Here is a 27,381-nt window from a genome sequence, read left to right on the forward strand (position 1 = left end):
ATGCAAATAAACAGTTTTATTGGCTCTGTGTGCTTTATCCAGAAAGGGATGTCACCACTTGGGAAGAGTATTCATGATAGTGCATTGTTTTCTCCTTGTTTATGACCACCTTTGATAGAGCTTAACCTTAATTTGGAACTTAAAAAACCACCATTTCCGCATATTTTTATTTTATTATAAAAAATTTTCTAGAGCAAACATGGACATTTTATTCCCTTATGTACAATGGCTGAAGTGATTAGAAAGTATGTAGAAAACTTTGAATTCCTCCAAACATGCATAATTTATATACTCCAAAATTAAGCCCCCACTTAGCAGTTAACAAAGGCTAAAAACTGTATATTTCAACTATCAACATGTAATATAAAATTGCAAAGTTTAGAAGAGAAATTCTAAAGAAACATCAAGTTAGCATACCACAAGTCTCTCTAATTCGAGATGGTGGTGTATTGTGTTTAAGCACAATACATAGGAAAAGGATGCCTGATTATAGATCCTTTTTAATTTCAGCTTAAGTGCTGACTCTGCTTTGAACAGGAGGTTGGATTAGATGACCTCCCAACATCTTTTCCAACCTGCATGATTCTATGTTTTACAATTACAAGTTTAGTATACTTGTTTAGTGATTTGTAAAACAAGCATGAGCATACTGCAGGCACCTAATTACTTTATCCACAAAAAGACTGTTTTTAGATACTAACTGGTTAGTTCAATGAGCAGACTACACTATGAAAATATGAAAAAGTCGTATTTCTAAGAATTGTTATTACATATCTCTTAAATTTCTTCCTCTTTATAGAAATTTGAACCCAGTGAGAATATGTGCCAGCAGGGGCTGCTATCTTTTGAAGGATTTGCAAGGTAATTATTTATGTGTTAATTTTTACCTATATATATATATATGAAGATGACACAAGTGTATTGGTGTTTGTATGACAGTCACAAAATACTCAGCACAGCATAAAATTTCTCACATCTTCTCACCTCTAGATTTTTGATGGATAAAGACAACTTTGCCTCCAAAAATGATGAGTCACAAGAGAATGCTGAGGACTTGCACTTTCCGCTGTCATATTACTACATAGAATCTTCACACAATACTTACCTTACTGGCCATCAGCTTAAAGGGGAGTCCTCAGTAGAGCTCTACAGCCAGGTATGCAGGATTGGATTGTTGCGTAGTTTTCAACATGAACTTGTTTGTTTAACTGGCAAGTTGCAGAAACGTGACCTTTTTGCTTTGAAAATCTAAATGTCCTAAACCCCTGCTTGCAAGATGTTGGAAAACATGATGTGTGGGAAAGCTGCCTGTAAGCACAGTTGTGCTCAAATGCCTTTCCTAAGGCAAAAAAATGGGTTTAGTTTGAGATTCATAGCATTTAGACACCAGTTGGTCTGACCCAACCTACTAAAATTAGACTTTCCCACAGGAAAGACTGATCTAATATTTTTGTTCATTCAGATGTCAAAAACACTACTCAAATACTGTACATTGCACTGCAAAGACAAATTTCAAATGGAACTATAACTTCTAAAAACATTACTTCTAGGAATATTCAACGGTTTTTTAGACTTTATGCCTGATTGGTAGTGAACAGGAAAAGAACGATTTCTCCCTAGGGCTTTTGGTTCTGTGTTTGTTTGTGTGTGTGTATATATATATTTGTGTGTCTGTGTATTTACCAAATGCTAGAGAAAGCATCAAACTTCCTGTGAGTAGTGTTTTCATTACTCTAAATGTTAATGACTCACCATTGAGAAGGGCTCATTTGGTGTCCCGTGTGCTGGTTTGCCTGGAGTTACAAGACAGAGGGGTGAGGCTGTGTTAGGAAAGCCCGAATGACATGATTGCATTGAATAATGCAATTGCAAAGGAGGTTCCTGCAGTAGCACTGCACAGTGATGTGAGTATTGTGTTGGTAATAGATGGGAAGTGAGATAGAGCTCAGCTGGCTCAAAAATTTGCGTGATGCAGAAGAGTTTCTTCCTGTCCCTCAAATAGTCGTCACCAGAAGAGAAGGGGCACTTTGTTCTGGCTCGGTGTGTCTGGCTCTCACAGAAGTGGTGGTGTGCCAGCTACAGACAGAACTGCCTGAAATCGAATTATTCAGGTTTTGAATAGAAGAAGTAATTTTTAATTCATTTGTGAATGTTTTTTCTGGAAATGTTTTTGATTGTCGAGATCTTTGTTTTCAGTAAAATATTTAATTGTGATACAGATAACTCTTTCAATGATAGGCATGCTAAATATTGAGAGCAATGATAAGCTGGGCTGCCGACAGATGGGTTAGCTTATCTTTCCCTCCATCCTTCCTCTTTGCTTTCTTCAGTGGTTTTCTACCAAGTAGGGCTTTCTAAAACAAATAAAAAATGGGTTGGTGGGTGGATAGATGGCTGGCTGGCTGTAGGTTAGCTTAATATCATTAAATAGGATGGCCTGGCACACTTCCATTCTAACTATCCTCATGGAAGTTGTTCGTAAGACATTATTTTCAGACCTCCTTCTATTTCAAAAACTAACAACAACAAAAAGAACCAGCAAACAAACTGCAGATGCTGTGTCCATAAGCTGTCATGGTAGCAACCTGGAATAAATTGCCATGTTGCTTTATAGCTGCTTTTGCAGGTAGAAATATGGAAATGTTTCTCTCCCTCAGAACATAAAGCTATACATTAGGAACCATGTTCTGCAAACAAATTTCGTGTGTCCTGCAAGATACCATGAATTTTAAAGCTTTATGGTACGGTTGGACTTGATGATCTTAAAGGTCTTTTCCAACCTAAATGATTCTATGATTCTTCTAAGAACATTAATGCTTTCTTAATTTTCCCACTCTTTCTAGGGAATGCAGTTAGCTGGTGACTGTAGCTTCTGTGGGCTATGTTTACTCCACAGAGATTGCTCTTTCCAGCACTTTTGCTGAATCACTGAGCTTTCATTTAGCTCTGCAATGTCTGTCTTCTGCTTTGATGGCATGAGACTGTGGTTTATACGTGCTTACACTGTTCAATTGCATTGTAGGTTCTTTTACAAGGCTGCAGAAGTGTAGAATTAGACTGCTGGGATGGCGATGATGGAATGCCTATCATTTATCATGGGCACACTCTTACTACTAAGATCTCTTTTAAGGTATGCTGGTAATTGCACATAGAAACAAAAAATGAGAAGAAAATCATTAACTTTTTCGCTAATGAAGGAAAAAATTTGCATATTAGAAAAGCACAAATCTTAGTGAGCTAAATCCTAATAGAATATGAACTATGGACTACGTCAGACATGAACTCCTCAATTGTAAACATTATGCTTTTCAAATTAGTTTTTGTAGCATATGTACTGTAATTTTCTGTCTTTTTATTGTCAACATAACTAACGTAAGTAGCTGTTACCAGTTCTGTTGTAACAAGATGCTAGGTTGATCTGTAGGAGCTTGTTTTGAAAGCACATTGTGGATTCTTTCTTCTTGGAGGAGAAAACAGATGCCTTCCTTTCTTCCCTTTCAACTAACAGTAAGTTAACTGAATGCTGCAAAGTAATCGTGTTCTTCCAATGACCTTTCTTTCTCACAGGAGGTAGTTGAAGCCATTGATCGCAATGCATTTATCACCTCCCACATGCCAATTATCATATCAATAGAAAACCACTGTTCATTGCCTCAGCAACGCAAGATGGCTGAAATTTTCAAGGTAGGCCATAAATTGTGATAAATTATTCTCAGCACATGCCTTGGGATTTTCCATAACATATCATATGTTCTCCATATTTCAGAATGTATTTGGAGATAAGCTGGTAACAAAGTTTTTATTTGAGAGTGACTTTTCTGATGATCCCATGCTTCCTTCGCCTGGCCAACTGAAAAGAAAAATCCTGCTTAAAAACAAGAAGCTGAAAGCGCATCAAACACCAGTGGATATATTGAAACAAAAGGTAAAGTCCTTCCTTAATAGCAAGCAATGAGACCTAACTTTTGTTAGAGAAATAATTCATTTGTGTTTGAAGTTTTTGCCATTCCAGTATATACAGCAGAATAATCCAATGCATATTCATGCTTGGAAGACTCACAGTGGATTGCAACACTTTCAAATAAGTAGACAAGACATATAGTAAAGTATACAGCATAACAAAATTTTAGTGTATTTTAGTTTTATAATACTTCATAATATTATGATTAGCACCACATGCCCTATGTGATAAACATAAATGAAGTTTCACTCTGAGGCTATAACATTTGCTATTCATGTTTGTTGAGAAATAGTGATATGCATTCAGTATGTGTGTATATGTACAGTATGTAGTAATTTTTAGTAGAATTCTGCTTTGTTTCTTTTTTCACATTCAAGCCAGGCAAATACTCTCTTTCTTACGCCCTTTTTGGGGGGACTCTGTAATTCAGGTAGTGCTTTTACCTATATGAGAATTTTTTTGGTTTCTAAAAATTAGGGCTGCATCTCTGGTAGCCTCAATTTAGCAATGTCTATGGTTAGTCAGCAATTAGATTGAATCCTTGAAAACTAATTGCTTTTACCCAAAATGTAAACACAATTGAATTAGAATTGAATTCTTGTATCAGAATAAGTAAATCACACTGATCGTACCAGTATATGGACATTCACCATCTTTTTAAAAATTTTTAAACTGTTTCCAAAACAGCATACCTCAGACTGGAAAAAGGCAGTCTTGCTCTCAATAATGTACAAAGTAGACATTTTCCCATAATTATCAGGTTTCATATCTTACTGGGTGTTTTCCTACCAATACAAGTTTTCTTTATATTCAAACCCTTAAAATTGTATTTTAGTTTGATCTTAACAATCTTACTTATTTCTCATTATATATATTCAGTGCTTTCATATAAATAAAACAAGATGCAAACAGTGATGAAAACTCCTTTGCTTTTTAAAAATACTTACCAATAATGTAATAAATGGTTCTGTTGCTGTAGGCTCACCAGCTGGCACATATGCAAGCACAGGCTAGCAATGGTGCTAGCAACTCCACACCTACCAATGAAGAGGAAGAAGATGAAGAGGATGAATATGACTATGACTATGAATCTCTCTCTGATGGTAACAATATGTATTTATTTATTTATTTATTACAGTGCTGCTGTTAGAACTGTAGCAGTAAGGCATGTAAATATCCTAATTCAGGAATGATGTAGGTAAGTTGATCTTACCTTGTGAGAGGAAGATGTACTAAATGTCCTCAGTGGCACTTTGGTGCAGTAGTCTATAATACTGTGAAAATAATTTGACTGTGTAGAGGACTTGAATGTGACTTCAACTCCAACCATTAGATGTTTTAACTGTGCAGTGTATGCTAAGTTGTAGTGTTTATAAATTATATTTTATATTATTTATATTATGCAAAAATTATTGTGTTCATCGTATACTCTATCTACATTCACCTATATGGTCTTCCCTAAGGAGTTTAGACACCGGAAAGCTCAAGGTTCACAACAGGCTTAGCCCTTGCATCTGCATGACTGCCATTAAATTGACCTAAGATGCAGATGCTCCGAAGTCCTCCTTGGTTCCTGTGTAATACCAGAGACCCCTGAAGTACCTTTTTTAGTTACAATTTCAGCATCAGCTGTTCACTTCATGCATAAAGGTAGAGAAGCCACTGAGTCCCTGGCTTGTTCAATGAAGATGTCTTTATTAAAGCTTTAGCTGTTCAGTGGAAAAACGGCAAGGCATGCCTTACTGCCTTGCCTTGTTCATGTGCTGTCTATGCTTCAGCTATGCTAGCCTTCAGGAACTGGCAGTTTAGCATAAATCCACCTTTAGGGGCAGTTTATAGATTGGATATAATGATTGGCATGCCAGAAGTGATAAAAAAATACTGCAGTTAGTAACTTCCACTAATTCCTTAGCTCTCCAGTTCAGTCAGACACATTTGATTTAACTACAGATGAAGGACAGAATGGGCCAGACTGAGGCAGCTGAGCTGAAGTCATGCATCTTGTTTTGCTTCTCTTGCTGTGGGGCTGGTAGATTCTGGTAGAGCAAACAGCTGGAGTCAGAAGCATTTAATCCTCTCAAGTTTTGTCAAAGGACATTTGTCAAAACCCCCATGCATGGATTGAACAAGCTGGATGCATCTAAATGGGTTACTCATTATTTTTCATTAGTAATTTTCAGAGAATATATCAAAGTAGATCACAGCACGTCTACCCAAAGAGACAGCAGTGATGGTACAAGTGGTACCAAGCTCTTCAGGTAGTTAAATGCTGCACCATTGTTAAACTCCATAAATGGATCACAAAACTGACCAAAGGGACAAAAAAGTTACAGATGCGCTTCAGTGTAGATAAACATAAGGTAATACATTTAGGGGAAAAAACGTAAACCTTGCTTATGTGATTCTAAGCTCAACAATGGCAGTAACAATTTGGGAGGTCATGGAACTATTGAAAGTCCTCTGAAATCCTCAGCTTGGTGTGCAGTGACAGCCAAAAGATGGGGATCATCAGGAACAGTACTGAAAACAAAACATATTTTTGCTTCTATATAAAACCTTAATGTGCCACAACTTGAGTTCTGTGTCCAGTTCTTGCGTCCAGATCTCGAGAAGGATATGGTGGAGTTAAGGAAGTTAGAGAGAAGTGCAACCAAAGTAAAGGGAGTGTGGCAGTGGCTTGCACGAGTCTGAAAAGGCTGGAATTCTCCAGCTGGTGGAGAAGAGAACTGAGGGGTGAATTTGAAGCAGGTTTACTAAATCATGAAGTGGTGGATAAGTGGAATACAGAACTGTTACTCGTTAGATCTAGGAGGTGCTGAGTAAAACATAAAACAGATACAATAAAGTTTCTTTGTGCAGCTGGTAGTAAACTTGGAATTTGCTGCCATGGGAAACTGCAGAGGCAAACGGTATCAGCAGATTGAAAAAAGGATTGGACAAATACATGGACAGGTTTATAAGCAAATGTTATAGGTAGAAATGTATGGTGCAACATCCCTAATATTCAGCAATTGTGGACGTTGGGGTGGTGCAAGGGAAGTAGACCATGACTAGTGGCTGGATGCTCTCTTTAAACAGCATCGCTGCTGTCAGAAAGAGAATGCGGAGCTAGATGGACCATTTGTCTGACACAGTTGGGCATGTTCTCCTAGGTGAAGTACTTCACTCATTGAACGTTTAAGTCTAATGGGTACCTGTTTAAGTTCTAGGTACCATGTTCAGAGAAGATGTAAGGCTAGAGCATGCCCTGCAGCACAGGACTTCTTTCCAGTTGGTCTCTTATTTACATTACTTGCTTCTGTGTTAATGATTTAAAAAATAGTCACAAAATTAAGGACCTGACACTGCTTGTGGGCTAGCAGTATTATTTATGCTAATAGGAAAATTTACAAGTTTGGTGCTGGTGCTGCCTTCAGTTGCATTTTGCTAGAAAGTTGGCCTAACTGGCTACTTGAAATAGTCCCTGTGTGGGACAGGGTGGAGACAGTGTAGATGTAAATTGCTGTGAAAAACTTAGATCTTTGTTAACACACTTGCCAGGAAAATATTGCAAGCTAACTGCAGTAAGTGGTGCTTGAGCAATATTCTAGTTAAGAGAAGGTTTGAGAAATCTGAAGCTAGGAAGAAACATTCACACCTTCCAATACATGAAGGAATCTGCGGCATGGTTTACTGCTTTATTACAATGATTATTCTTTGGAATCTTTAATTACGTTAATATTTTGGCAAAACTACGTTAATATTTTGGCAAAACTAATCTAAATAATGGTCTGTAAACTTTCTAAAAGATTTTCAGTTTTATTTTCCTTACTGATACATTAGGTTTGCGTAAGGCTAATAGTTTTACAACTGACGCTTAATTTTCATTTCTCTGGCTGTAAATCTTAATTTCCTTTACTCTTATTCCCTCTCTGACTCCGTTTCCCTGTAGCTGATGTCCTTAGTGCTTCTCCTGCTCCTAACAGCCAGGAAGGTAAAGGCCATTTGGTTGAGCATTTTAACTGCATGAAATCAGCACTGCATCTCCAGTCTGTTAAATGTGACAGCGTGAATATATGTTTTCTACTTTATACTAAAAATGCAATCAGGTATTTTTATATGGCATTGTTAACTGCTCAGGAACTGTTAGAAGGCTGCATGTGTGACACTGGTTATGCATAAAAAGAATATGGTCAAAGCATCAGGAATATCAGGAATGAAATAAAACCATTCCTTTTGTGACAGTTACAATATTTTGGTCCAGAAAGACCAATTAGTACGTGTATTATTCTCTGATAAATATGTAGCTTTGAAGAGGAATTTCTACAGCTGTAAAAAATATTTGTTCATGGTGAATGTAAGGAGAAGAAAGCCAAAACTTGCTGTGCAAAGACGTGTACATGTTTGATTTGGTTAACTGTGTTTGGACTTGAGCAATTCTTTGTTGTTCAGGAATATCAGTTGTTTTCAGATGGCAGGCTTAATTCATTAGATAATTTTGTTTTAAGCATCTTCTGAGCACAAAAGGATGGGCTTTTAAAGAAGTGCAACGTATTAACCAAAGCCGAGCATTGAATTTTTGAAGTAGAAAGTTACTACTAAAAGAGAAGGCTTTGACCAGTAAATGCATTATTTTGGCATCTGATTATTCAGATAAGATTCACAGCATTGTCCACAAATACTGTTAATTCAAATTAAATTTCCAGTTGAAATTGTTTGGCTTTATGTTTAGTAAAATCCCATTAATTTTTAGATAACATTCTCGAAGACCGACCTGAGAATAAATTACCAAGTGATAAACTGCAGTTTGAATATAATGAAGAGACTGCCAAACGAATAAAGAAGGCTGATTGTGCTACTTACAATAATAAAGGAAAGGTAGTTCTGCTTTTTCCCCCTTTCTTCTCAGCCACACTTTGATATATAACCAGCTTCAAAAGGATTCGAGCAGTTTAGGTAACTGAGACATCAGGTGGCAAATGCGCTTTAATGAAGACAAATAGTGGAAAGCATGGAAACACACCAGAGAAAATAAATTAAATAGAACAAACGCTCAACATACACTGTTCAAGAAAAGTCCTCAAAGGTTATTGTATATACAGGCTGTTTGGCTGAAAATTTTAACTGTCATTGCTCTCAGTGAAAGAATTCATCTTTCATAAATCCAGAAGTTTATTTAGATATCTGATTTCCGTTAACATCAGTGGAACTGAAGATTTCATCTGAATCTTCAGCATCTTTTGTGTATATATAAATAACTTTAACATATTGCACTATGATATCAGATAACCACATTACCTTTTATTAAATCATCTGACAACTGAACCACTGCATTGCTATTTAGTAAATTGTAGTTTCTCCTGAACACAGATGTGTTTTGTCTAAATGTTTGTAGAACTGACTCTGAGGCCTTTGCGCATTATTCCAGTATCAGTAACAGGTATTAATGCATAAACCTGCACATGGAGGTCTGTTAGGTGAAGGCGGCAAACCATATAGGAAGAATGAGATAAAGACTTTTAAGGACATAAGATATGCAAGAGTACTTTCACATTCAGTAATTTTATTATTATATGTTCCTGGAATTGTCACTTAGGTGTATGACATGGAGCTGGGTGAAGAATTCTATCTTCTGCAAAATAAGAAGGAAAGCAGACAGATAGCCCCAGAGCTGTCAGATCTTGTCATTTACTGTCAAGCGGTAAAGTTCCCTGGTAAGTACGCTGCCCTGTTCTATTGCTTTAGGCTTCCTAGTTCTTGGGAGACATTATGTTTTGAATCAGTTAGTACAAGCATTTTCAAATTGAAGTAGTCTAGGAGCTTTTTTTCTTGATGATTTGATAGTCTACATAATAGCAGCTCCTGGCTGAGAAGTAGTATACGTAAATTATGTGAAGACATATTGTTTGTCATATTAAAATGTTTACAAAAGTGAAATTTGCCAGTCTTCACAACTTAGACAACTGCTTCATTGCCAAATGACAGAAAGCTTTATCTTAAGAGCTCCGAGTTTCCATGTAAGGATTTACTGAATTAGGAAGGAAAATATTCTTCAAACCTTGCAGGAAGAGCTTGTCACATTTCTTTAAGTGACCTCATTTTAGCGTCTTTCACCTTTGCCTACAGCTGCATCTTCTGTTCTTTCCTAAGTGGATAGGAGGGGAGCCATTTGTGGGGGGGGGTAAAGCAGCCTTTTCATGGGGTGGGTGAGGACAGCTGACTGCACACTCACACACACTCTGTATGGAAGGGTTAAGGAAATAGGAGGGTCTTCTTTTGTACAGTAGGAAGAATAATGTTTGCAGAAGAAAAGGAGAGGGAGTAACTGAAGAGATCACTGATAGTTACTTGTTCGGTACTGAAACATGAGGTTGAGTATGTTTTGGCTCATACTGTGTACATAAATACTTTTAAATTGAGAATTTATTGTCTATTGATGTGTTTAATGTTTTGAATGAAAAATCTGCTTTTTAGTGGAATGGTTCTCTGTGGAAAAGTTAACAATTCTGCCAAATCATGATCTTACACAAATAGAACTATAATCAGATTAGAGAAGCTAACCAAACATAAAATAGTGTCAAATAGGCAAGATAAACATGCTGAAAATGGAGACACATTCTTTTATAATCTTCTGTAACTTTAAGAATTGTAGGTGTCACCTGTAAAAATAATAACTTCTAAAAATTCGAATCTGATACTCTTTTTAATGAAATCTGCAATGCAATATCTTTCAAATAAAATATTTTCTTTTAAAGAATGATATTCAAGATTAAACAGAGATAGTTTAAGTTGTTCCAAGCATTTTGACACACAAAGAAGTTCTGATGTTCTAAGAAAACTTTAAAATATTTCAATTTTTTAATGTAATTTCAGTTATAAAAGAAATACCTGCTTTCCTTATCTGATTTTTTTTCCTCTTGCTTTAAAGGGGACATGAATAGAACAATTAAGAAAATGAGTTCCTTTCACAGATGAACACATGAAGCTGTAGAAATTAGTTTTCCAACAAACCTTGTCTCCTTTGACACAAATACTGCCTTCTCTGCAAGATATGCAGACTTCCATGGCCACCATGCTACTGGTTGGATTCCTCTGCTCAGCTGGTGGGCGCAGGCATGGTGCACTGCCATACCCCAATATTGTCCATTAATAATGAGAACAAGGCTGGTACATCCGTGACTATGTAGCTCTATTGACCGGGTTCCTAACCAACTCAGAAAATGCAAGCGTTTTGGAAATAGGGACGGCAGAATTCATGTCAGTGGCTGATCAATGGTGTAAATACTTTTTCTCCTGTCTTCATGTATTTCTATTCTGTGTTTACAGTTGCTTATGTCCCTGAATATTAATCCCTCATTTGTGACTACAAAAAAGGACAAGGACCGTTATGTTCACTTATCCTAGCCTACTGAGTAACACAGACTTCCCTAAGTGCTCCCTGGTCAAAACAGAATTTATCATGTGGAGAAAATAACTTTTCTTGTTTATAAAATCTCTGGTAACAAGGAACCCACCACAGCTCTTGCTGTTTCAGTGGGTTTTGACCCTTACGGTCCTTGCTTAACTTCAATTTCAGTCTGGTGGGTACCATCATACCATTATTTAAGAGGGTGAAGGTCTGTTCTTTTGGGTCACCCAAGAGGAGGGCAGTGAAGCATACTTGAGCAAAGTACTGCTATAACCCACTGGCACATGGCTCGTTGCCTTGGTGCTGAGGATCCTTACACAATGAGTAGAGAAAGTTAAGTACATAAAACCAGGATCTGCACGATCAAGTGCAGAGAGCAGGGAGTCACCTGAGCTGACCAGCGTGAAATTCAGTCACCATCTCCATTGTATCAGACGATCTGCCCCTATGGTATCACTTTTCAAGAAATTAAAGTGAACATAAAAAAGGGCACCCTACATACAAAAGTACCGTAAATTCTTTTTCAAAGTCTGCAAACCTGCGGACTAACTGGCTGTTGGTCTGAAACACATGGTGAGACGGTGACAATTACAGTTTAAACTGTTACTTTAGCATGGTTAGAATAAGAAGGGCAGGGAAGTTTGCCATCCTCTGGATTAAAAATCTAAAGGCAGTAAAGCAGCGTGGTTATATCTAACATGAGAGACGGGCACTAAATTCTGTGAGGATATACCGTAGAGGTTGTGGGGAAATGCAAAACATTTACTCCGTCATTGGTGGTATGATAGGATCTATGTGCAGTATGGTGGGATCTAAGCTGGTCCTGCTTTGACCAGAGAGTTGGACCAGATGACTTCCAGATCCTTGCCAACTTCCATTATTTTATGAATTTATGATTCTATGAATAGGTGATGCTATATTTTGGAGTCAAGTTTAACTGGGAGTGCAAAATGGAGCTTGCCTCTGGGAGGAGGCGTGTCACATGCAAAGCATGGCCATGGGAAAGACTGAAAGAAAACTCCCAGCTGCAGCTTACCCTGTGGCCATCGCATTGGGTTCGGTTAACCCTGGTGTTTTGCGCTGCACTCTCTGGTGATTTATGAGGTTAGTCTGTTTCCTCAGTGACTGTCTTCACAACAGGATTTTGAAACCTGGATCTTGCTTGCCAAATCCATTTGATCCGTTGAAAACTGGGATTAAGTAGTGCTGGAAGCGCACAGTGCCTAACTCCTCATTCTTCTAGTCAGTTCGCATTCCTTGATCTCAGCTTCTACCATCTTCTGGTTTATGTGTATGCTTTGGCCCGAAGAGACAGTACGTCTCCAACGCTGAAAACATTTATGTATATCCTAAATTTTACTAACCCCAGCAGTTCCATTGAAACTATCAGCATAGTTTTGCTAAGTATATGTAGACATGCCGTAAAGATTGAGAGCTGAACATTTACAGCTGTGGACAGACTTCAGTAGAAGAGAGTCCAATGTATCCTCTTTGTGATTTACATTTGTAGTTGAAATATTAGTCTTAAATCCAGAACTGTCTTTAGGCAGGTGTGAATTGATGTGAGTTCGTGAGGGTCGTTTGGTGAGTCAGGCAAATAACAGTGTACTTGCTTTGTTATGTTTTATATCACAAGTATATCTTGGGTCTCTGAGAGCATCCCACACCTCACTGCTGTGGGTGTCAGAATAACTGTCGTGCATTTTGACTTATTTTAGTTTTGGTCTGCCATGTCCTCTCTCCAAGTCAACAGAATGAAACTGACCTTAAGGGGGATTAAGTCTGTTTATTTCGCTGGGATTTAGATCATGATTTTAATGATTATTTTGCTGGAATACAGATGTTTGAATAATAGCTATACTAGAGCTTTCCAGCTCCACTTCTAGTACATATTGGCTATTAAACGCTTAATGGATTTTGCACACCTACTGTATTTCCCGTCATTGAAATACAAATTCTAAGCAGAAGATAACTCTGAAAACATCTTGAGGTTAAACCGTTTAACCGACAGCATTTGGGCTTTTTCCTTTACATTATATCTTTAAATCATATTTTTGCATTTATTTAATTATGTAGGTATCCTATCCTAGATGAATTCCATTATATTCACTACTGTACAGATTTATTGCTTCTGTAGAAAGGAGGGTTTTTTTAAAGTTATTCTAAGGATGAATACATTGGGACTGTTAGTGCAGAATTTTTTAGTATTAATTAGGACCATTTGGTAATTTGAGACAGAGCCACTGCCTTCCTCAAGCGAAAAAGTAAAATGGAGAAAAGTTATATCACAGAGAGATAACTGTATGTCTGTATTGCTTCATATAAGTTTTAATATACATTATATTTAAAAGCATACATAATATATTCATATATAAAGGCATGTATGTACATAAAGACATTAAAATTAAATTATGGAGAAAAATACACTGCTTGCCCTGTGTACTATATAACAGGAGTATTCATGCCTTCAAAAATAATGTAAAATATGATGGAAAATGTCATGCCCTCTTGGTCATGTTTTTTGGCTCATTTATTTTACATTTATGGGAACAGGCTTGTCAACTCTAAACCCATCTGGCTCTAGCAGAGGAAAAGAAAGAAAAAGCAGGAAGTCCATTTTTGGCAACAATCCTGGCAGGCTGAGCCCTGGGGAGTCAGCTGCTCTTGCCAAAGCATCTGGAAAAGGTAAAGTTAGCATCTTCTTTCACCAGTCACGTGGAATGACTCTGTAATCCAACACATGTACCAGACCAAGTTGTTAAAGATCAAATACTTTACAATGTGCAAGATGTTGAACTTTGGAATGGTTTTTCGTTAGCGCAGCAGCTATTACAGTAACACTATTATAACTGAAGTGTTGAGTGTGGATATGTTAAAACAGGATTACTTGGTCAGGACTATGAAGACCCTAATTCATAAATGATACAAAACTAACATACATTTTAAGTAAAGTTTGTATTTGAAAAGGTATGAACGAATATTTTTGAAGTACAAATGGAAGGCAGAACTGTTGGGCTGGATCCAGAAAAGGATTTTTAGTGTCTGAAGTAGGACTTAGTTGCCTAAAATTCAGCCAAGTCCAAACGTGTAATCGTGCAAACTCCCGTGTTCCACCTTGGAGGTATTTAGACTCCACAGGTGATTCAGTTTATGAACTTGGAAATTCTACTTCTGCGTATGAACAGATGTAAAGAAATACAAAGAAAGTACAAAAAAGGTTCTGGAGCAGGGATGAGACCCAGATCCCCTGCCTTTCAGGTGACTGCCATAAACAGAAAGTTACAGACTTGCACCCTTTCTTGTACTCATTTTGTGGCTCAAGGAACGTTGCGTTTCTTTCAGACCAAGGGCACGGCTGCAGCAGACAGGTTAGATTCCCTTCTAGAGGCCAGTGTCCTAAAAAGGAAGAAGTCTAGCACCTAATTCTAGAGGATAGAAGTATTTTGCTGGCTTTGTCCCCTAGCTCGTAACGGCACTCTCTAGACTGCCTGTTTGGAGACTTGGCAGATGGGTTTCAATCTTGCCTCCCTTCCTCATGTAAAATGTATAAATGAGAAGAATGGAATTTTATTCCATTATTTTATTTAGGCAAATGCCAATTAAGTTTTTATTTATGAAAATGGTTGTTAGCACATCTAATCACAGTATCATTTCAATACTTAAACATTATGTTTCCTCTCATGGATTGTTCTTACTGTGTAAGAAGGAATGTGACACTTATACTGAGTAGTGTCATTTTCCAGGATCCCCTTTTTCTACCACAACCAAAGTATGCACACATACTTCACTAGAAGACATTGAATTCTTGGAGTCTCTAGATCTGCAGCTGTAACTTGAAGGTACTGTTTATTTTCCAGGTCCTTTCGATGTGATGCGGCAGACCTGGGAAGATCCTTGCTCTCCTTACAACTCTCCAGCTTCTCTCAGTGCTATCATAAGGACACCCAAGTGCTATCATATCTCCTCCCTGAACGAGAATGCTGCTAAGCGGCTGTGCAGGCGGTACTCTCAGAAGCTGATCCAGCACACCACTTGTCAGCTCCTGAGGACCTACCCCGCTGCCACGCGCATTGACTCCTCAAATCCCCATCCACTGATCTTCTGGCTCCATGGCGTACAGCTCGTGGCTCTTAACTACCAAACAGATGGTACGCGTACACGAACGCACATTTTAATACATTTTAAATGTGAAGTAAGTCCTTAAACTGTGAATTTGTATTTGACATTTGCTTTTACCTGCTGTCACAAGGGGATGTACCTGTCTCTGTGCCCAAGCACAGGCAGGTTCATACCATGACAATCTGGTCCGTGAGAGCAGCGATCCTAGAGCTCAGGAGCTTTATGCCAATGCAGCAGATCTCCTGATAGCACAGAAGTGCCTGGACAGCAACACGTTCCATTTTTATTTTTACTTTATTGCTGAAGGTTGTTTTTTTTCCCCAGTTCAAGTAGCTGTTATCCCTTTCTGATAATTTCAAGTATAAAAAGGTACTGAACTGGTTTTTATTTAGAAGTGCCGCCTTGGATGCTGGTTTAATGTTGATCAAAACATTTTTGGGCCATTTGCTATCCTATCTCGTGTTCCTTCACCTTTTCGATGGGGGATCCGCAAAGCTACACAGTCAATGCTTTTTCATTCTGCAGTTCAGGGCAAATACCTGGAAACTTCTCAGAGAATAGGTGTAGGCAAGCCCTACCGTTGCATAAAGACAATGGAAAGGGATAGAAAAGAATGAATTGTTCTTATAGTTTTGTATAATTAAGTATTGGATAGATTGGATACGTAAATTATAGCTATCTCTGAAAACCAAGAATGAATTGATAGTAAACAACTAAAATAAAAAAAAGATACTTAAAACATGTCTTTGTCTTCACTGTTACAGTTTTTCCAGTGTACCATTGCTCTTTATCAGTTTTGGCTGCCTTACTTTCACAGATCTTCCTCTGCAACTTAATGCAGCGATGTTTGAGGCTAATGGCGGCTGTGGATATGTTTTGAAACCTCCTGTTCTGTGGGATAAAAATTGTTCCATGTACCAGCAGTTTTGTCCGTTAGAAAGAGATCTTGATAATAAGGAGCCAGCTATATATTCTTTAACAGTAAGTACATTAAAAGGGAATTGAAATATATATATGAATATAGCCAAACAGATAGAAGTAGACAACGTTTAACTACGGTCTTTAACCAGCATTACAGTCGCACTTCTGTATGAAAAGATTGAACCTTTAATTGTTGCTTGTACTTCTGAAGATCAGCATAGCTAAAAGAAATTGGAGGGGGAAGGAGCAAATAACTGTCTTTATTTTATTTTATTGGCTGGTTTGTATCCATAGCTACTTTCACTGTTTCCTTTACAATATTTGTCGAAACCCAGTCCTGAAAGTGTTTTCCCTGGGACTACACAACTGTGTAAAATTATAGATGTTTCACACATTTGTGAACACTTGAGAAGCTACACAAAAAGCCATTATGAAAAGCTGCACTGAATAGTAAAAAAATATTTTTCTGAAGTTTTATAATAAGACATATCATTCATGGATTTATGGCCAAAAAAAAATGTATTCTAAGAAGCTAGTCCCTTCCAGGAAATGTTTCAGAAAAGTGAGATTCATAAGAACCAGAATTCTCCCAGCTGCGGTAATTGCACACCTAATACTTGTGTTGTGGATGCCAAAGCAAGCCAGAGATCAGTGCCATCACCCCAGAGTAACGGAGAAGAAAATCTGATCCTTTTTGACTATGTTACTGGTACATTCCTTCTGGATTAACTTTCAGATGCCTTGAATGGTTACGCTCATGATGTATAGTGTATTTTTTTTCAGAGGAAAGATACCGTAGCAACGGTATGGGGGGGGGCTGAAGCAGCTCTGCTTCTGAAATTACTGTCCTGGCAGTTACAAAAGTAGGGAAGCGTTGTAATTACATCAGCATGTTAACAAACTGTGCTTAGGAGTGTGATAAACAATATTTAGCTCAGAATCGTGACAGTAAAAGAATTGCTCCACTAATTGGTTTCTCTGTGTACTCCTCGGCTTCAGATTGTGTCTGGACAGAACGTCTGCCCTAGCAATAGCACGGGCAGTCCGTGCATTGAAATCGATGTGCTGGGGATGCCTCTGGACAGCTGCCATTTCCGGACGAAGCCCATTCATCGCAACACTCTCAACCCCATGTGGAATGAACAGTTCCTTTTCCGTGTTCACTTCGAAGATTTGGTCTTTCTTCGGTTCGCAGTTGTTGAAAATAACAGCTCAGCTGTAACAGCTCAGAGAATCATTCCCCTAAAAGCTCTAAAAAGAGGTACAGTATAGTTTGTAGTGACACCCTATGCCAAAATGGTCCAGCAGATTCCTGGACTGAATCCTGCCGGAGGGATATTTTTAATCAGCTGGTTGCACTTTTCTGGAGGAGACAGGGAGCAAATATCAGACAACATACTTTGCCCTGGCAGCACGATGCTGATCTAATAGACTCCCTGGGAGCTGGAGGCTGCCCTAGTGACTTGTAAAAAGTCAGATCTTGTGCTGCTGCAGAGACTGGGGCATCTTGTACGCGGTTGCTCCGATCCTGAGGTGTGGCTGTGAGGTTGTGTTCACCTTGAGACTTGCCGCTCCCTTGGGAAGCATGGAGTGCTTTCACTCCCTGCCTTGTCCTTTGCCCAAGAAACTGCTATAACTGGTGATCACTGGGCAGAGGGGAATTGCACTTCTTGCAGCCGTGGCTGGAGGAGAGGTGAAGGAAGGGTGAAAAAAGGTGAGAGAGAGATGAGGAAGCACCTCATCTATGAGATGAAGATTCTATGACACCTGGGGGAGGGAGTTTCCATATTGCCAGCAGCTCTTCAGCAGAATGGTAAAAATACTTTCACGTTTGCTTCGTGCCACTGTAATAGCACGCAACAGTCTTAGCGTATGAGGAGATCTGGCCACAGACGTGCATTTTCCCAGTGAGAATTTGTCCTCGTTTCATTCATATTCTAATATTTAGCTATTTAATGTATGAATATATTGAATATTACAGCAAAACAAAGGTAGGTGGCTATATGAGCCACTCAGCAGTTCACAGCATTTTCGTTCCACTGTTGTACAGACAAAGAGTGTTAATGCAGTGTTATTCCAGTGCTTTAAATCCTACAGGTGTGGCAAATGATAGCTAGAAGTATAGCAAATTTGAGTTTTCCATTTATGAGACTGGTGTCCTAGGATGTGGCAAAGTACTTACAGAAGGGTTTTTTCTCTTTAGGCTATAGACATGTCCAGCTCCATAACCTGCACAATGAAGCATTAGAAATTTCTAGTTTGTTCATAAACAGTCGGAGAATGGAAGAAAGTCCCTCTGGAAACACTCTGCCTGCATCTGTGGTAATGTAATTTTTTTTTTGTGAATGCCATGTATTCTTGTCTTAATGACTACTATGGTCTGAAGACTTCTAGAACCAGGCTGTTCAAAGACATTAGCCCCTAAACCTGCACATTTTCAGAAGTACCTCGATGCCTAATTCTTTTGGGCTTTGGTGGAAGTAAGGTTCTTCCACCTGGCTGAAACTGTGGGAGGGTAAATCTTTTCAAAGTCTGGCTTTTGGTGTGTTTAGGTAGAGCACAAGAGCTCCTCTGCTGGAGAAGGCGTGTGGTTGAGCAGTAAGGTTCAGAGCTGCCTCATGCATTCTTTTGTGCATGAATCATAAGCAATGCATTTGGGACAAAAAAAGAAAGATGCAAATTACCAACAACTTTGGAATAATGAGAGTAAAATTGAATTCTATTACAGGAAAAGATGGAGTCTGTATTTGCATAAATACGTATTTTTATGTGTGTGGGTGCACACATATATATGCTTATGTGTACAAATATGTATACATACATGTGTGTGTAATATAGATATGACAATACGTATGTATGTATGCAGGTACAGATGTGATGTATTTTTTTTTAAATAGCCCTTAATGTTAGGTTACCCCGGTTACTTGTGTTTTAGTAACTTTAAGCATGTATATTATCATTTTGCTGATTCCTAAAGTGTTAGATAAAACCTCCTGAGCTACTGTGTGTGCAGCAGATGTGTTGCAGACGTTATCCTCCTGTGAATACATGCCGAACACATATCTTGGTGAATTACTAGGGCAGAAAGGAAGAACATAAATGGTTTGGAGGGTAAAACGAAGCTATAGATTTTCATCCAGTAATTCATACGCTGAATCCAAATAGCCTGAGCTCAGCTAGAACGCAGATAGTGAGTGACGGAGTCCACCCTTTGTTCAGTGGCAGTTTATGTACTCTCACTGGAAAACTTCCTTTTTCTTCTTTCTCTTCAGCTTCAAGGTAGGGTGGGCTGGGGTCTTTTGAGGGGTTGGGTTGTTTTTTTTAATGCCTTGATCTGTAGTGTAAGAGACATGTATTAGCTGGATAGCTTTGCTCTGCCAAGGTCCTTACAACTTGTGTGTACAGTTTCTTTTAAGCAACCTAAAAATAACATGGCTGTGTGAAAACATTCAGTAACCTGTTGAATGTTGTCTGGACAGTTGTTTAGCATGGGGGAAAGGAAAGCTGCTGCGACCTACAAAGTGACGATTCATGGAATTCCAGGCCCGGAGCCTTTCACTGTTTTTAATGTAAGTGGGGGGACCACGGCTGCACAGCTTCTCCATCAGGTAAGTTGCCCGCTGAATTGCAGACCAATTGCCAAGAATCCACACTAACGTAATTCTGGACATTGATCTCCCTGCATTTCTCACATGCAGGGTCATTGTACTTCATTCATCACAGCAGGGAGGTGCTTTAGAAATGTATTGCTGTGGAATTAACTGCATTGCAAACACAGGCTATCATCAGTGAAATTTTCCCAATCTTGGCTTCAGAGAATGGGTTTATAATCTTAGAACATATTCCCTGTTAGTATTTTAATATTTGGGCATATGCAGATGAGAAAAACAGTCTTTCTGACCGACGGAGGCAGTGGGCTGTCCTTACAACAAGGGCAAACGTTTCTGCGCAATTCTTTGAACTTGAGCGCCACAGGAATAAAGAGTAAAAGTTAGAGGGCTAAGTTCACGAGTAGAAAAACCAGTCAACTCAACAGGGATTGTTATTCTAGCAGTGGGAAAAGACTGTACTGTCCTGGGATTATGAATAAATTGTCTGGCCAGCCAAACAGGACAGAAATAAGCTTAAATAGTACTGCCTTGTCTGGAATAGTTGAACTGCTTGGCTAGGCTAAAGAGAACAGTACATTACCCTGGAGTAAAATATCTGAATAATAAATAGCACATCAGAAATCTTGCCTACACTATGAGAATAGTTATTGATTCTTAAAGTTTCTTTATTCATTCTCATTTGTAACTACTAATTATGCAGTGTTTATATTTAGCATTCTAATTGCTGTGTGTGTATTCTGGTCTGTCTTAGCTCTTGGCTACCACAAAAGGCACCGAGTCATGTGCTGCAGACTATTTTCTGATGGAAGAGAAAAGTTTTATATCAAAAGAAAAGAGTGAATGCAGAAAACCACCATTCCAGAGAGTGATTGGTCCTGAAGAAGGGCTAGTGCAGCTTTTGAACAGTTGGTTCCCAGAAGAAGGATATGTTGGAAGGATTATCTTTAAAACCCGAGAGGAAGTAAGTCTGTTTTAGATAAATTGTTATTTACAAAGGTAGCTAAAAATAGCTGTTAGGACCAGGAAACAAAAGGGTGCAGTATTTGTTTCACTATTGGGTGAGTAATGTCAATGCTGTGTACCTCATTTAAAACCAAACGTAACTCCTGAGTGAGCACAACTAGACTTCATACACCTGTGCGACACTAACTTCACTCAGCTCTAGGATCAGCTATGTGGCGTTTCATCATTATCGCTTACTCAACAGTTCAATGCCCCACGAGCATACTGTTTTGACTGATAGTTCTAATTTAATGTAAATCTAGATTTTGACGTGATAAGAAATTAATATAAAGAAAGGAGGATAATAGTTAATACCAAAGGCTCATAGATGACAGAACTCCAGACTACAATTATCACTTTAGAAGTCAGCAACTTCTTCTCTGTTTGGAAAAATTAGAAAGGATTTTAATATTAAAGAACCCTAAAAACCTCAAAGGCTGATTAAATTATCAATGATAGCCTAAAATAATGAAATAAGCGATTTCTTTAAATTTAAAGGAGGAAGATGGAGTGATTACTGCAGTTTAAACTATGAGCAAAACATCCACAGCTTGAAAATATGCTGGTGCCCAGGCTTGTGAGAAACAAAAAAGCAAGAGAAAGACACTTAATGATCTCATTTTCAGAGGCGTTTCCTTTGGTCAGTTCAGCATATAATAATGCTTGCTTAGCCTGAACATAGTAATATATGTAACATATGTTTATATACACAGATTTTACATACACAAATGACAGAGATTCTCTGGGATCCTTTAAAATGAAAAAATGTATTTTTAACTAATTATTTTGACACAACTTTTGATAAAGCTTCAATTTGACAAGTTACCATTGTATTACACTAATCAGCGTTTTGTTTTCCTTTATTTCTAGTATTTGGAGCAAAAATTACTAGGTAGAAATTTACTTGTGGAAGTAGTAGCCCACTTAATTCAGTTGACTGCAACACTTACTTTGTAAGTGTATGCGACCACAAATGTGTCACTGCCAAACCCCATGCTTTCAGAGGAGTTAAAATCTGTCTTAGTGTATGTGAAAATTATGCTGTAGTTTTGTCCTGTGATGCTAGTACCTCAAAGCGTTATCTGTAATTTTGAGCCTTTCTGCAGGTAGCAGCCTCAGATCTCAGAGCTAGAAATGAAGCTGCAAATTTGCATGGAAAAACAAGGAGTGGGTCCACTTCCTAGGGTGCGATACGCAGCCCGTGTTTACAGCGTATGAATTCCAGCTACGTTACAAGGGGTTGGAGAGAAACGCATTATCTGAGAGAAGGTGCGGGGACGAATTCTATCTAAAATCTGCAGTAGATGAATTTGGCTCTCCTTTTTTCTATAGAATTTAAACGAGAGAAACCTCTTTCAAGAAGCCAAGGAAGATGCAGCCATCAGCTCTGAGGATGACAGTTTCTTTGTTCAGGTACATGATGTCTCCCCAGAGCAACCACGCACTGTCATCAAAGCTCCCCGCTTTAGCACAGCTCAGGATGTCATACAGCAGGTAAGCAACACGTTCCCATTTAGTAGGTCTGTAATGTGTAGGGTGGAGGTGGGTTTCACACAAGGTAAGGTGGGGTTTGTTCTCGCCACTAGCTGAGCCATCAGTTTAGTAACCTGAATCTGAGGGAATGCCTTCTTTTTTGTCATCTTTTTTTCTGCTTTTAAACAGACTCTTTGCAAAGCCAAATACTCCTACAGCATTTTGAGCAATCCAAATCCAAGTGATTACGTGCTCTTGGAAGAGGTGACGAAAGAGCCGGCAAACAAAAAGTCCTCAACATCTAAACCATCTCAGAGGATTCTCTCTGATCAAGAGTGTGTGTTTCAGGCCCAAAGCAAGTGGAAGGGAGCAGGAAAATTTATCCTTAAACTCAAAGAACAGGTTCAGGTAAAAGATGAAATGCTTTGCAGCAGGTTTTATAGAAGGTGTATGATCAGCTCAATGGGAACGTACTGTCAATGGGAGGGAGACACGACTGGCATGAGGCTGGGTGGCGAGAAAAGACTGCAGCAAAAAGCAGATTCCTCTTTTTTCCCCACCCCCCTTTCGTTCTTTGCAAAATTGCATCCGTTAAATCCAGCAACACAATTCCCTCACAGCCTGCAAATCCCATGACACCCTTTATCTTTTGCTGCTAGCTTTCTGTTTTTCAAAATCTTCTGGCTGAGCATGCCCTGCTCCCCATCATAGCAAAGCAGGACTATTCAAATGGGCAGAACCTAAAAAATACTGGAATAAAGTCCCCTTTATTCCTGGCCAGTGAAAAAGTTGTTCTGTTGCTTTATCTCAGGCTTTGGAAAATGGCAGGAATGAAGTATGTGCCTGCTGGGAGGAGCCATGTTTTCCTTTCCAGAGGATGCCACCAATCCACAGCAGTTGTTGCCTTAAAGTAACTGTGTCATAAGCACAGATTTTTATACAAGTTTATACCGAATTTGCTGAACATATCTTTTACAATGCATAATTTTCAATTAAAGTATTCAGAAGAATGCGCTTGGCTATGAAAGCACGGCCACACTGAATTTCAAAAGGGAGGCCTGCTTAGAAACATGTTGGGTGGTTTCATATCAATTCCTATTTCACAGCTGACAAACAGCCTGTTCAACCACTTCTATGATTTATTTTTTTTTACAGGCAGCACGAGATGACAAAAGAAAAGGCATTTCCTTCACCAGTGAACTCAAGAAGTTAACCAAGTCAAGCAAGCAGTATCGGGGATTCATATCGCCACCTCTGCAGGTCTTGCCGGACAGTCCACAGAGCAAGGATGAAAGGTCTGCCTGCAGTTTGACTTTTAGTGACATTATGGAATAACCCCCACCACTGCCTACAGAACGGTCTGTTCAGGTACGAGATGTTGATTCTAACTCTGAGCAATCATTTAATACATGATTTACAGAGTATTTTTTTTCAACGTTGTAGTTGGTTAAACTGTAGTGAGGTACAAGGGACTGACAGAAAGGTCCATAAAAGCCTCACACCTTGGTGTGCACAGGCACAGTAAGGTCTCCAGTTAGTTAGTATGGCATTTGCTACAGTGAATCAGAATGGTGTGGAGACTGGAGTTCTCCCCACTTTCTTTGCCCAGTTGAAAAACAAACCCAAAACGTTGCGTCCTGGTTGATTTTATGATATGCATTTTAATCAACTAACTGTGCTTAATTAACAGTGTCCTGTGACTCTCTTGCTCTGGACCAAAGTGAATAGAAGTATCCAGTAGAGCTTTTGTTATTTTTTATTACGTGCATGTAATAAAATCATCAGGAGTGACGATCTCTTTTTAGCTAAAACAGGTTTATAGTGTTAATTTCTCTCTGTGGAAATTTTCCCAGAAATGTTCAAACTACCCTTTCTGTATCTCTTCAACTTCTTCCATCTTGCTTGACTTAAAACAACAAATGTAATACGCAAGGTAAGACTGTCCCATTTATATGAAGATACTACATGTAACTTGTCCACCGATGTACACTAACCAGATATTTGCATAGTGCTACTACAGCACTGAGGTATCATCCGAGAAGTTACAGCTCACTGTAAATGAAGACGAAATCTCAGTGCTGATAATCCCATCTCACATATGGCCAATTTAATATTACATTTTTCTTTCCACATACACCTAATTATTAAAGCATTATTTGACACGCACTGTTATACTACTGCTAAATCATTATATTAACAGAATTCAAATAATATTTTCATCTGCAAAATATTTCAAATATGAAGGGACAAATTTGATACCTTATTTCTAGGCTAATTTAAAAACCCCTAAATCATCAAAACAGTCGGAATTCAAGAAAAGCAAAGTAAATTGTGGAAAGATCCCAGTCACGTTCCCTCCTCTTCTGCATTTGGTCCTTCATTTTTTTGAAAACTGGAATTTACATCACTGAATCCTTCTGCAGTGCCTTTGAAGGAACCTGCTGCGGTCTGAACTGGTCAGCAATTGTGTGCCCTGTGCTATAGATGCTTAATCCAGGCAATGCTGCTGGATTAACATCCAGAATCTGGGAATCCTGAGTGGGATGTCGTAGATTGGAAAGATGCCTGTCAGCTATCGGAAAAAAAACTTCCCGTATCTTCACATCTGCAGGTTCTCGATCGGCGGATGAAGAAGTTTTCTTGGACTGTATGTTGTAAACAAACGTGTTGTTGCCCTCCCCTTTTTAAACAAAAGATAATTTTAGCGACTTGCCTCTAGGGAAGCTGAAGGCAGGGAACCAGAGTGTTCTTTTATGTGTATTATATTTAAATAATGCACTTTTACCTGAAGATTTCTGTTAAACACTGTGTTAAGTGATTGTAAAGAGATTTAAATATACTGTAACTTCCTTCGCATATCTGTTTAACTTTGAACATACACAAAACGCTCTAATTATTTATGGTTTATCTACTTTAACAAAATAATGTACAATAGGTAAGTACACCTAACTGGTAGTGATACTTTGACAAGGAACAACATTTTCTTCGTATAGATTCTAGTTTTCCAGGCTTGTGTTTAAAGAAAAAATATTTATTATCACGTTCCAAAGTACATGCCATTGTATAATATATTTATCATATACTACTTCTCGGAAAATGCAGAATTTTTACCTCTCTCTGGATTTAGAGGAGAAAATGTTTGAACTTTTCTGGCTGTTTCTTTTCAGCACAAGACGTTTAATACCCCAAACTGACCAAACTCAAAATGCGTTTGAATTCAAAATACATTTTTCCATACAGTCAGGAAATGTCTTTTTACTTCTCTGTTAAACCCAGAGAGTATAAAGAACCCTTACACTATAACTCTTGACATTTTTGTTTACACAGAAACACTGTTACAAAGTTTTATGTTTGCTGAATTCATCTGTTGATATTTAAGTTAGTTGTGGTTGTCTCTTTTTTTTCTCCATGGGAGTTATTAATGTGCTTAGTTAGTTAAAACAACCCACACCAACTTACAGGGGCACAAATGAAACAATCGCTGAAATCAGTCATGCCTTTGACTTCCCACAAGGAGTGTATCTATTGGTGGTGAAGAAATTTGTCTGCATGCGTTTTGTCTCCCTAGAGCAATCCCTAAAGAAAGCATTTCAGTTACCTGGTGGGACTAAATCAAGAAATCCATTAATACAGGGAGTGATTCATGCACTCAGTTATTCCACATCAACTTTAGCACTCGAGCACGAAATGCTGCTGCTCCTAAGAGAGAAACTGCATCAGGCAAAGAATAAAACAGCAGTGTAACTAAAATGAGGTTTACTTTTGATAGCGCAAGGACGACAGGGAAAGACGTTACAGGCTGTAGTCCCGTGACAACCAACACAGCCCCCCCCCCAATAATTAGAAAATGAAATAAAAGAAAGCAAAGTCATTAATTGTCATATAAACAAGCAGACAGAACCTGCATTCTGTCACCAGAAGCTATGAAGTCCTTCACTATACACTACAGAAAATTCCTATAAAATAGCCATTACCAAAGCAAGAAAGTGCCCTCTTGAGGTCATTTCCAGCTTCCAGGGAAAACAACCACAGGCACAAGACAAAAAACCTCAAATTTCCCTGTGGCATATCCTCCCAGAGACCATGCACTTCCCAGTGCTTATCATCCGTACTGATGTAGCAAAACAGCGTTTTGCAATTCAGCAGTCATGACGCAGTTCAAAACCCAACCACCTCCTAGCTCAGCCTCTTCACTCGTGTATCGCCAATTCCAACTACGTAGCCAGCCCCTGTAAGAATGAGCTATGCTCTCGCCCTACCCCACCCCCCTGGCACATGCATAATGCAAGACTGATATGGAGTAAAATGTTAGAAGTGACAACTCACCCGTAGTTTTATATGCATAGTTTGCTTTGGAATACTTTGGAATTACTTACATTAACCTACCGCGCAATTCAACTAATGCATTTTTTTTTTTTTAATATTCGTTTCATTCTCTCTGTTACTTCAACACAGTAGCAGTTGCCCGTCACAAAGAATTTTTTTCTTCCGGTGTTTTTATGGCATTTTAGAAACAATACTTACTTTCCTAGAGAGTTTGCCCTTACCTATTTGGCTTTTTTTTTGTTTTGTTCAGCAGCACTGAAAATAAAATTCTTAACATCACCTGTAGTATCACAGTAGTCTGGAAGACATGCTTGCTAATCCATTAGATTCAACATAGGAAGTTATTACACCCATGTTGTTATCCACTAATGGTTTTCTGTCACATAGATTTAAAAAGAAAAAAAACCCTTGGGAAATTGAGGGACAGTGGTAGCCATGTCACACTGTGTAACGCAGGTCTAACACTAGCCTGCAGTCTAGTGGCAATTTAAAAACAGTGGTTTTGTACTAAGACAATAATTTTCTAGCTGTGGGAATAGTTGATGATTAATAGAAGTATTTTCCTCATCAATCAAGGTCTG

General features: G+C 38.5%; 1 protein-coding gene across 1 annotated transcript in view; it reads left to right on the plus strand.

Annotated features, from left to right (window-relative positions):
* The window catches only part of PLCE1 (phospholipase C, epsilon 1), a 102,712-nt gene extending 76,403 nt beyond the window's left edge, over positions 1 to 26,309 (plus strand). Inside the window, exons 15-34 of the mRNA XM_009329287.1 lie at positions 800 to 861; positions 991 to 1,156; positions 3,023 to 3,130; positions 3,568 to 3,684; positions 3,767 to 3,925; positions 4,941 to 5,064; positions 7,893 to 7,934; positions 8,694 to 8,818; positions 9,537 to 9,654; positions 13,902 to 14,033; positions 15,206 to 15,496; positions 16,285 to 16,448; positions 17,388 to 17,649; positions 18,592 to 18,710; positions 19,868 to 19,996; positions 20,751 to 20,960; positions 22,334 to 22,495; positions 22,664 to 22,882; positions 23,630 to 23,842; positions 24,898 to 26,309. Coding sequence (XP_009327562.1) covers positions 800 to 861; positions 991 to 1,156; positions 3,023 to 3,130; positions 3,568 to 3,684; positions 3,767 to 3,925; positions 4,941 to 5,064; positions 7,893 to 7,934; positions 8,694 to 8,818; positions 9,537 to 9,654; positions 13,902 to 14,033; positions 15,206 to 15,496; positions 16,285 to 16,448; positions 17,388 to 17,649; positions 18,592 to 18,710; positions 19,868 to 19,996; positions 20,751 to 20,960; positions 22,334 to 22,495; positions 22,664 to 22,882; positions 23,630 to 23,809 — 2,889 coding nt within the window. The 3' untranslated portion in view covers positions 23,810 to 23,842; positions 24,898 to 26,309. The remainder of the gene's footprint in view (positions 1 to 799; positions 862 to 990; positions 1,157 to 3,022; positions 3,131 to 3,567; positions 3,685 to 3,766; positions 3,926 to 4,940; positions 5,065 to 7,892; positions 7,935 to 8,693; positions 8,819 to 9,536; positions 9,655 to 13,901; positions 14,034 to 15,205; positions 15,497 to 16,284; positions 16,449 to 17,387; positions 17,650 to 18,591; positions 18,711 to 19,867; positions 19,997 to 20,750; positions 20,961 to 22,333; positions 22,496 to 22,663; positions 22,883 to 23,629; positions 23,843 to 24,897) is intronic.
* The last annotated feature ends 1,072 nt before the right edge of the window (positions 26,310 to 27,381 follow it).

The sequence above is a fragment of the Pygoscelis adeliae genome, unplaced genomic scaffold (assembly GCF_000699105.1).
Source record: "Pygoscelis adeliae isolate BGI_AS28 unplaced genomic scaffold, ASM69910v1 Scaffold797, whole genome shotgun sequence".
Lineage (NCBI taxonomy): Eukaryota > Metazoa > Chordata > Aves > Sphenisciformes > Spheniscidae > Pygoscelis > Pygoscelis adeliae.